The 11,171-nt window shown below is 56.2% G+C and overlaps 1 protein-coding gene across 4 annotated transcripts in view; it reads right to left on the reverse strand.

The window, feature by feature from the left end:
- Nfatc1 (nuclear factor of activated T cells 1) overlaps window positions 1–9,634 on the reverse strand; it is a 113,595-nt gene extending 103,961 nt beyond the window's left edge. Inside the window, exon 1 of one of the 4 annotated variants that reach the window (XM_006973876.4) lies at window positions 9,088–9,634. In XM_006973876.4, the coding sequence (XP_006973938.1) occupies window positions 9,088–9,214 (127 nt within the window). In that variant the 5' untranslated portion in view covers window positions 9,215–9,634. Of the gene's footprint in view, window positions 1–4,658; window positions 4,811–9,087 lie in introns of those variants that run through there. The other 3 variants (XM_006973878.4, XM_006973877.4, XM_076555571.1) reach the window with 3 other exon arrangements.
- Between the last annotated feature and the right edge of the window lie 1,537 nt (window positions 9,635–11,171).

Below are 11,171 nucleotides of genomic sequence, written 5' to 3' on the forward strand. Positions count from 1 at the left end.
GGGTCCCGGCAACGCTGGGCAAACCCAGAGTTCTCGGGGCTGGCCACCTCCTACCAGCCCCGGCAAACCAACAAGCCAGTACTGACCAAAACATCCTGCTTCTGCGGGAGAATTTACTTCAGCCGTACCAACGCATTACTTCTGAATAGTGCACTCCATGGCAGTTACCTGCTCTATCTCCTTTAAAGACATGCTACAGGAGAATGCCTGTTTCCTTCCCACCAGGCGACCTATGGCACCTGCTGTGAAATCTCTCTGTAGGTGCTCCGGTTCAGAGCATGTGGCATTTTTGTCCGAAGCGAGTGAAGGCAATGCTGTGTGTCTGCCACACCACACGTACGTGATGCTGTCCCATAAGCGTGGCTCTCATAGCCACCCCCAGAACTCACGGCTCACAAGCACAGAGCACGACCCATCCATCGCAGCCAACGTTCACCTTTCATTTTAAGGAACACCCCTTTAGCCTTGCCCAGGGCTGCATGCGCTGCAGGACTTGACGCTAGAAATAGAACCGGCGAGAGCCTGCCAGCCAGGTCCTGTGCTCCAGATGCCGGCCCACCCTGGTCCTTTCTACACGCAAGAGAGCCTGCAGGGCACGGGAGAGGCTGCAAGTTTCCACACTTAGGGAGGAGACAAGAGGAAACAGAACAGTACGGGGTAGCCTAGTCCTTGCCGTTTACTTAGCACCTTGGATGGTGCTACCTAGTGAGGACAGCCTGGACGACGGGGTCAGTCCTGTGAAGTGACAGACAGCGGCAGGTTCTGAAGCACTGTCATCGCAACGATGTGCCGAAGGGAGATTTACAGGGCAGAGAGCTGGGCTCGCTGAAGCAACAGAAAATGTCACCCAATGATCCACAAATAAGCTCACCACAGCATGCTCAAGGGGCCTGTGTCCAGCCTGGGTCCACATGGTTCCTCGAAGACCTCCAGCATTCCCTCAGGTGCGGACTAAAACGTGGCTTTCACTTGTTCTGTTTTCCAAGGTGCTCCGGCATAGCCGGGCCTTCCTTTGAAAACCTGCTACAGAGCTAACATATCCTGCTCACATGGGCAAGTTTGCCGTTGAGAAAAACAGCTATAGGACTTGAACGCAGTGAGGCTGCTCCCAGCAAAGACTGAAGTCCTTTTCCAAAAACATCAAGCCCTAGCATCCTCAGGGCTCTCCTGGGTCAAGGCCCACTTCTCCTCCCATGGATTCCTATGGTGGGGACTGACAGACCCACATGGGCTCCCCTGCATCCTGCTGCAAAGGAGAAGTTCCTCTCCTCAGCAGAAAACACTTAAGAATAACAGCTCTTCCAAATCCCATGGCAGCAAAGCCCCCTTTCCACTGGACACTGTTTAAGCCTGAAGCCGGTGGGCAGAGCTGTCTGGGCCCAGGGCCTTGGCCAGTTTCCTCTTGAGTTGCCACGGAGACAGAGCTAAGCGGCCAGGCCAAAATAACTTACAAAACAGGAGCCCTGGGGCGGGAAGCGGCACACCCGCCTCCCAGCTGACAAGCAAAGCAGCTATTTCCTGAGCCCCAGAAGGGAGTCTGTGGCCCTGCCTGCTCCCCAAAAGCTGAGGCTGGCCCACTGGTTGGCAGGGTGGAGACAGAAGGTGCCTGATACTGGAAGGCAGTATTGCTCGGAAGTCCTGTTCTGCCCTAGGCTGCTTACTTTGAAATGCTCTCTCCTCTCCTCTCCTCTCCTCTCCTCTCCTCTCCTCTCCTCTCCTCTCCTCTCCTCTCCTCTCCTCTCCTCTCCTCTCCTCTCCTCTCCTCTCCTCTCCTCTCCTCTCCCCTCCTCACAAGTGGCTATTGTATGTCTACCTCTGGCCCCTGCTGAGCACTTTGAAATAAAGCACCAGGCACAATCCTTCCCTCCAAAGAGTCCTGTAAGGACTGACAGGATGGGTACCTGATGGGAGCAACAATGTGGACTTGCCTAGGCCCATTGCAGCCCAGCCTGCCCTCTATGGGTGGGTGGGGGGGCTGTGTCCCCTTGTTCTGGGGTAGCCATGTCCTTTAAAAAAAAAAACACGTGAATTCGTTGCTCAGTATGATATATAAAACTCAAATGCTATTTTGCAGTTGATCTCAGAATTGTTTACTCATTACTGAACCTAAGTTTAGACCCATTCCAGGTGATATGAAGCTCTTTCTACCTTCCAGTAGGGACTGGAGCATTTAGTAACTCCATACGACTGTGTAGTATAAATAATGTAATTGGATAATTAATAAAATGCAATTATGATATTGGTAATAAGAGAGAAAAGCCCAAGTCAGACTCTCTCTTCCCATTCTTTCTCTCTCTTTCTTACACGTGTGTGTGTGTGTGTGTGTGTGTGTGTGTGTCACACACACAGAGAAATGTAACATATATTGTACATGTAGAATGCCTTCCAGCACCTTCTCTCAACGCTGTAAAAGGGAGAAAGAGTTCTTCCCAGTGTGGCCTCCCTTGCCCAGAGCTCTCTCCAGTGACCTGTGACCTGCAAGCTGCAAGCACCTTGCAGTGAAGCCTTACCCAAACAGCAGGCAGCTTGGGGAGCCCAGGAAGGCTACGCTGAACCCCATGACTTTATCCCTAAAGAGACAGGCTTCACTGAGGCCGTGACCCACGGGGATTCACAGGGACATCCCAGGCACATCCCTGCACCTCTGTGCAGCTCTAGGGAGCACCCTGTTCCAGGGGCACTGTATTGTGATGGCCACATCTAGCCTGAGCTGTCGTGAGACACAAGACTTCACCTTTTCACTCTACTTCAGAGAAAAAAAAAACATCAAAAGCAAGGGCTCCCTCACATGCACGAGGGGAGGATGTGACCTAAACCCACCTGCCACTCAGAGTTCAAGGAGCCACCTGCTTCCCAGGCCAGAAGGGAGCCTGGGGCTCACCAAAGCCTCTACTCAGGGTCTTCTTCATGGATCACAGCTGAAACTGTCATCCTGTGTTCCTTCCTGAATGGTCCTGGATGGCTCTTAACTTTGGCATTATGGGTCCCAACATGGAAAGACACAAGTGAAAAGCTGCTGTGTCCACTTATGAGTCAAAGATCCTGGCGTGGGGGGAGTTGCTGGTCGTGCTCAGATCCACTAACCGTCTGCCCAAGCAAGTACGCACACACCCGTGCCCTCAAAGATTCTCAGCCCAGGTCTGTGGAAATGACTACCAAGTTTGCATCCTCCCTTGAGGTAAAAAAGTATGATAACAGCCAGCAGGATACTCGTCCCCCAAGCAGTCCACAGGCCACCATGAGGTTCTGGAGCCTTGCCCCTGTTCCTGTTGTTGGGTCTGTAGCCAGTTGTCTATTCAGAGCCAACAAGGGCGTCACTGGAAGGCAGTGAAGCCTTACCCAAACAGCAGGCAGCTTGGGGAGCCCAGGAAGGCTACGCTCAACCCCATGACTTCATCCCTAAAGAGACAGGAGCTGAGGACATCGCAGGGGAGCCATAGAGCCATGGTGACCCACACTCATGCAAATCCAGCATGGACACCCTAAGAAGAGGTCAGGAGTAAGCTCTAACCTAGAGCTTGAGCGTTCTGGAGAGAGCTCAAGAATGCCCCGTGCACTGCCACAGCACCAAATCTAACTTCCCCAAAGCAACACGGCCAAGAGAGATCAAGGGTCTCCACTTCCAGCCCCGGATCTCTTCCCAGCAGTTGCCTTTCTTCAGATTCTGCCTGCCTTGGATGCCACTCACCCCACAGCCTGTAACCTGGGCCTTGGAAGAAGAAAACAAACCTATCAGAAAAGGTTTGGGGTGTGTGTTGGGGTTGGGGGCAGATGATAGTTGCTGGGTGGTGACAGCCGAGTCAGAGCACTCATCTTCAAAGGCGAACAAGATGTTGAACTTTTTAAAAAGGGGTAGTGGATGTTACGGAAGCACGACACGCTCATTTCAGAGGTGCGCTACAAGTGTCCTGTCTGTTCCGTCCCCACGTCTGGAATGCAGATCCCAAGGAAAGCACAGAACGCTGTCTGGGGGCTGTGTGCAACTTGGAACAGAAAGTCAGATGGAGACAAGAGCCAAACTACTAGGAGGGGGGCTGGAACAAGACACGGGCTGTCATGGTTTAGGAGAATAAGTTTGGGGAAACAGCACATTGATTGTTGGCCTAGCTGAAAGCTTTACTTTCGACAGAGAGAAGAGAAAATGAAAGACAGGTTCTGTTGCTGAGGTGTGGACTGAAAACCCAAGTGGTAGAGCCTTCCTGCTGAGGGAGCTGCGGTGGCGGTCAGCACAGGACCGGGCCTCCTGGCTCCGGGTCCCCGGGGCCCAGCGGTAGCAGCCGGGCTCTCAGAAAGGGCGGCTTCCGACCGCCCTCTGGCAGCGCCGCTGACCATCTGTCCCCGGACTACGAGGTCCAAGTCCTGCGCCGGACACAGCCTCCCCGCGGGTAAGGGCCTCCTGGAAGGAGGGGTGAGCCCTCTCCCGGGGCCGGGTGCTCCGATGCCAGGAAGTGCCCCGGCGGGTGAGCGTGGCAGGCTCGCCCCACAGGTGGCCTCCCGCCTCCTCGCGGCCGGCAGCAACTTGGTCTGTGACGCTCCTGGCCGCACAGGGCGGCGGCCCGGGGTCCCGGCTGGTGCCAGGTTGGGGCGGGCACCGGCGACCTCAGCAAACTCAGGCCCACGGCGGGGTGCAGGCGCCCGCCGCCCCCCGCCGGACCCACCTGCGGCCGCGGCGCCCCCGCCGCTCTGATCGAACTCGAAGAGGAAATCGAAGTCGAACTCCGGGTCCTGCTCCAGCCCCGTCATGTCGGGGTCGCGCGGCACTGGTGCGCCCGGCGCTCGCGCGCGTCCCCGGCGTGACGCGGCCCCCGCCTCCTGTCCCCTCCCCTGTCCCCTCCCCGGCCTCCCGCCCCGGTCCCGCCCCTGTCCCCCCGGGTGTTTCCGGGTTTACATAAACAAGCTGCTCGCGGCCGCCGGCTTCCGAGTTTTAAATAAACTCCGCGCGCGAGCCCGAGCGCAGCCTGGGCTCCACTCGCGCCCGCAGGACCGCGCGGTCCGAGGGACATCCCCGCCCCTCAACGGGATGCCTGGTCGCAGCAGGATCCCGCGCAGCTCCTCCGGGTCCCCGCCTCCCCTTGGGACCTCGGTCTCCCGTAGGACACCCTCTCCCCGCAGAAACTCAGTCCCCCTCAAGCAGCCCCGGCGTCTGCGCCCCAACCTCGGCACAGCCGGCCACCGCAAGGCGAGCGCAACAGCCTAGGCCGGGCTGTGCGGTTGTTCCGGACCCGAGCGCAGGGCCGGCGGGGCTGGAGCTGCGTCCTGGACCCGCCGCCGGGCCTCGCAGCTGGTCCCCTGGTTCCTGTTCAGCGTGGTGCGCAGTCCACAGCCGAAGGAGGTGCCCTGGGTCTTGCTGTTTCCCTGCACCAGGAAAAAGACCAAGGCTACTGGATTAGTTCAAAAGTTCGAAAAGAAAGGAAAAAGAAAAATATATATATAAAGTTTCAAAACATGGCCTCTCCTGATCTATCTAGGGCTTCCTCCAGGTTGCGTCTTGAGCAGAATGATTGGCGGCAAAGAACCACCTGCAGGGAGGCATCCCAGAGCCCACCTCAGAGTTTTGCAACTTCCAACAGTAAACGCTGCGCGCGGCGGGGGGTGGGGGGGTAGGGGGTGGTGATTAACATTTTCTAGACCCGCTTTTACTAAAGAAATTACCTGAAAGTGACAGGGAAATGGGGGTGGGGGTTCCTGAGGGTTGTGCTCTCCTCTATTCAGGTCAAGTCCCAGAACACAGCTGCTTACACACCATTCAAGTTTACCCATGGTGGTCACCTCACTCAAAGCAGATCCTGTTTTCGTGCACCAACGACCTCAATCTTTCAGCACCTAAGACACTCTACACACTCATGTTCTAGTAGGGGGTGACTTCAAAGCTCCCAAAGGCTGAGTGGGTGCTGGGCGTTACCCACTCAGACAGTGCAGTGCACACCGCAATCAGAAGGAAAGGGCTGGGCCTGCGGAGCCCCATCCATCTTTTCCTGTTTCTCCCAGCTTTTTGTTCGAACTTTCGTGGTGTCTTGGCACCACATGAACCAACATCTGGAATACCAGGAAAATGGTGGCTAGGGCAGGAGAGGCCAGTCTCAGAACCCGAGAGGGAGGCAGGAAGGAAAGGAGGAGGGAGGTCTGCGTCCGTATCTGCCTCCAGATGGAAGTGTCCTCTGTGTCCTCTTGCCCTGCAGCCCTGGGCCCTGGGGGATAGCTTTTTCCGGAGGCTAACTTGGGCCTCACGTGGGCTGCCACTTCTCCTAGGACCCTGTTTCAATGGCTGGTTTTCTCCCGTGATAAACTATAGTTCAGTCTGGCCTGATTTAGTTTCTAATAATAGTTCTCACTTTGAGATGCATGTTGGAGCGTTGTTTTGTTTTAGTTTGCTTTTTCTGCTGACCTTCGGGGAAATGGAAGTTCTGGTTTCTGTGGAGAAACCTCGATCTCCCTTCAGCCACCTTTTCCCCAGTGACACACACCTAACAGCCCTTCTTGTCCAATTTTGAATAAAACTTTTTGCTAAAGTTGCAAAGCACCTGGCTTCTCCTGCCCACATGCCCCCAGATGCTGGGACCACAGGGAGGAAGCCCACTGGGCCTTTCTCTCAGGGGCTGGTCTGGCTCCCTCCTTGTCTGCTCACTAACACAGGAGTCAGTCAACACATTACTTGTGAAATATGCTCCCGTGTGCGTCTGCCAGCCCCCTTGCCTATCCTCTATATGGTATGAAGCTTGGTTTGCCAGTTCGGCAGATACTCCAGTTTTGATAGAAGTGTTTAGCTTGGACCACTTCCTCCCAAGTCTGCAAGATGTTAATGGGCCAGCCCTAGCGCTGGGTGTGATGAAGCAGGGTACAAGGCCGCAGCATTTTCTAATCTGGATTAGGAAACAATGCCATGAAGCTAAATGGCTGGAGAACAGGGCCAGCTTTGTTCAGCTCCGGAGAGCCCGTGGGGCATTGTGTGAGGCAACTCTGACGCGGTGGCTACCTACAGGCTTGTGTTCCTTGGAGTTCTTCGGAGCAGAGCAACAAGGCCTTCAGAAATGGCTGGGCCTGGTGAGCTTCCATCCAGCTGGAATGGGAAGATCTTTAGGGAGCAGCTAGTGCCCAGGTCAAGGCCTGCTCCAGAACAGGGTATTTGTTTCACCATGGCCCTCAGCAATGACCAACACTGACCTGCTGCATGCATTTCCCTTCGCCTGTATGGGTTTGCCTCTTTCGGGACTGGATCGCAGTTTCTGGTTAGTCCGGGTACATACACATTCTTTCTACACAACACAACGACCAATATGATTTGATCAAAGGGCATCATTGCTTCCAACCCACTGCTTCAGCAGGGACATTTTCAAACTTCCTTCTCTAGGCAGGTTACACAAGAAATGAACACCCCCCCCCCCCCCACACACACACACATACACACAATGGCTTTTCCTTTCGTATACTCCTCCCTTTGTGTGTTTTGCTTTGTTGACACGAGGTCTTATACTGTAGCCCAAGGCCCACCTGGTCCTTGCTTTGTTGCCCAGGCTAGCTTCAAACTCACGGCAATCCCCTGTTTTAGTTTCTCGGGTGCTGAGATTACACCTAGGACTACAAGGGTGAGCCATGAAGTCACCTTAGAAGGGAAGGTTTCTTACCAAGCAATGGAACAGTAGCTCTACAATTGAGGAAATGTAGGCTTTAAACGCCTTTAAAAAAAAAAAAAGTGACGAATGTATATGGAAGTAAGTGTCAAGAAACTCACAACCCAAACCACAACAGACACACTGCTAACTTTCCTTTTAGCAAGAGCTCCTCCTGTGAACACTGAGACATCCTAGGCGACATTTGGGCCTCTTTAAAATTGAAGGCGATGTCGTGATACAAGCCATGCCTGCCCCCTTTGGTTCAAAGTTCACACAATACTCTCTACCCAGGATGTTGAGCTCTGAAAATTTAAATCAGTTTGTGCTGAATTCATGAGGCTTGAGTTTGAAGATAAGCAAGGTGTCCAGGGCTGACTCTCTGGGAACTGTTGCCCCTGCCTGACACGCATCAGAGTCTCACAGGAAGCTAATGTTTCCTTCCAAGTGCCTGTGGAAAGGATGGCTGCCCTTGTAAATAGGAGTGCCCCAGCCCTAGCAAGGGTCCAGCTTGCGTTCAGTAATTTTAAATAACACCTTCGGAGCCAAGAAGGAATGGGGAGACATGACTCCCAGGTTCCATTGTCCACAGGTCAGGTTATCTTAATCCCCTGCTGAAAAGCCAGGCACCCTTTAAAGGGTGTTCCAAAGACACCTGCAGGAGCCTACATGTTGTAAAAGTTATTGTACTGGTTCCTTTGAAGGGACACAAAGGGACAGGGGGTCCGGGCCATGTCATCCTTCTGGCCCTCCCAGGTCAGGGCAGATCCCAGCATATATTCTTCACCTGGAAGAAGCAGCTTGAAATCTGGCAGATCTTCTTCGATCTTTCCCAAGGCATTTTTCTAAGGTAGAACTCTTGTCGGAATACAACATTTGGCCACAAGCTTGAGAAGCATCTAGAAGCCTGGACCACTTGGGGCCAGCCGGCTAAACCCTTACTTAGTGAGAGGCACCTACGACCTGACCCATTTGAGAGGGTGCAAGACCCTCAAAGTTCATGTCATGGGTTTGCTCTTCACCCTAACGGGTGGTCTTGCCTTCCCGAGGTTGAAGCAGGTCCATGTCTGCTCTCCAAAGTAGCCTCACTTCATGCTAGGGTGGTTTTTTTTTTTCCCCGGTTCTGACGGTCCTTCCCTGCCCCATCCTTAACTCTCACCGGTGTGAATCAAGTTTCCCCAGCTGGGATCTCTGCGACCCCAGCCAAAGCCAAGTTTGAGTTCTCGGCGCTAGAGAAGAGGAGACACCTATTGGCAAGAAAGCGCGCTAGAAATCTGGGCTGCGCCGGGGAAACACCAGGGGGACACCCTTCACAGTGTGTGCCACGCTGTCCGGCCGGACGCCCGCGCCCCTCCCTGGACGCGCAGACCGGCCCCGGCAGCCTGGCCCCGGAGGAGGGCTAGAGATGGGCGCGGGGCGCGGCGAGCGGGCGCGGAGGGCCAGGGCACGCGGGGGGCGAAGGACCGGGTGCGGGGCTTACCTTCCTCGGCCGCCTTCATGGTGCCGCCGGCGGGCGGCGCGGGCCGCAAAGTTTCTCCGCTCCCGCAGACTGCGGCCGAAGGGCCGAGTGGAAACTTGGAAGGGACTGGAAAGCTGGTACTTGGCATCCACGCGGCGGTCGCGGCAGCGGCGAGCAGCAGGAGGAGGAGCGGGAGCTGGCGGGGCGAGCAGCTCCGGGCCGGCTCCCCTAGTCGGGACCTCTTCCTCGCCGACACGCGCGGGGCCGGGCTCAGCGCCGCGCGCCGTGGGGAGGTGGCATGCGGGGGGTGTGCACGCGTGGCAGGCCTGCCTGCGGCTGGGGACTCGCCGCGGGGTCGGAGGTGTGTGCCGCGCCGGGGAGCCGGTGTCCAAGGCGCTCGGATCGGCGCGGCGACTCTGCCGCCCAGTTAGGAGCCTCTCGGTCTCACTCTGACGCAGGGCCGGGCTCTGCCTTCTGCCTTTTTAAAGCTGGAAAACACCTCCCCCGGCTCCCGCCCGCCCGGCCGCTCCCGCGCCCCCTCCCTGCAGTGACATCACGCCCCTGCCCTCCCGAGCCGGCGCGGGGCCCGGGGGACAAGTCGCGGAGCGCCGCCCTCCGTGCGCAGCGGCTGCAGTTCACTGGGCAAGCGGGGCGCCCTGGTTTGGATAGGGGTACCCCGGGGTGGACCAGTCGGCCGCCCAGGGAGGGAAGGGACCCAGCAGGGGGTAATGAGGACCCGAGGGACTGGAAGGGGCTTCCAGAGGTGCGCAGAGGCACCCGGAGGTGGGCAAGGGTGTTCAAGCGAAAAGATGGGGCGCGAAGGGTGGTGAGGGGAGACTAAGAGGGAAAGGGCTCATGGGGAGAGTGGGGACTTAGGGACTGGCGGGGACGAAATGGGAAGGAAAGGGCTTGCCAGGGGGCGATGGGCGAAGGCGCCAAGCCCGGACGGCAGCAGCTTCTCGAGGGTGTCCTGAGAGAGCTACTCTCCCCTTTAATGAGGAGCTGGGGGTACCAGCGGCGGGGGAGGGGTGCCGAGACGCCTTGCATGCTGAAGTCATTATGTAAAATCGCAGGCTTCCCCCGCTGTGGAAATTTGGAAAAGCGCTTCCACTGGCAGGCGGGAGTAAGGAAATTCCCATCCCGCTAAATTACTAACAGATTGCATGGGCGTCCCGGGACAGCCAGATACTGTCATTTTTACTCTGTAAATATCTGAGCAAACTAGATTTCTTGCTGTATGAGAAGGAGAGCGGCAGCGCGTCGAGGAGAGAGCGCCCACCTGCACAGCTCCTTCTCTGTGCCTTTGCCCCGGCGCCCGCGGACCCGAAAGGGGACCACAGGGTGACTTTTTTTTTTTTTTGTGGGCGTAACCGTGAGATTTCTGGCTTTGGAGAAGGGTAGTGCTTGTGAACTTCTGAGGATTCTGTCCCGCCTCGCTTCACACTTTTTCTCTTTCAAATCTCCCTGCATCTCCTTAGGCGCGGCTCTGCTGCCAAAACCCGACCGTATTTTCTTGTTGGCTTTGGATGGGAGACATTGGAGGGTTGGGCAGTTAGAACGTCTGGTATATAGAAATCATAAGTCTATTGGCCTACACCTCATGTGCTTTTAAAATAAACCCACAAAGCAAAAAAGTGTGTCTGCTGTGGGGCGGCGAGACTGCGGGGCTCGAGGGGCGTGGACTGAGCCAGTGAGTGCTCCAAAGGACCCCACACCCCCTAAACCTAGGGAAATCTGCTCCAGCCAGCAAGTGGAGCTGGCCAACTGGGCCCGATGTTAAATGATACCAAAGCGCCCGTCTAAAACTCATCCACTCCACCAGAAGCATCTATCCGCTCCTTCCAGTGGCCTTGGCGCCTACCACAGAGGAGAAGCGCAGCGGCGGGGGCTGTATTGCCGCAGCGGATGCCCAGCACGTCTCGGGTGCACGACCTGCTGGCCTGCTGCTCACGTGGAGAGCTGGGCATGGCGCGCACCAATTGCCTCTGGCATTGAGAGGAGGGGGGCACTAGCATAGGTGGTGGAGAGGATAGGGAGGAAGCGAGGCTGAGGGTGCCTCCGCGATGATGTGGAGAGTGACCTATGAGGTAGCTGAGGGCTCAACG

This window comes from Peromyscus maniculatus, chromosome 19, assembly GCF_049852395.1.
Source record: "Peromyscus maniculatus bairdii isolate BWxNUB_F1_BW_parent chromosome 19, HU_Pman_BW_mat_3.1, whole genome shotgun sequence".
Taxonomy (NCBI): domain Eukaryota; kingdom Metazoa; phylum Chordata; class Mammalia; order Rodentia; family Cricetidae; genus Peromyscus; species Peromyscus maniculatus.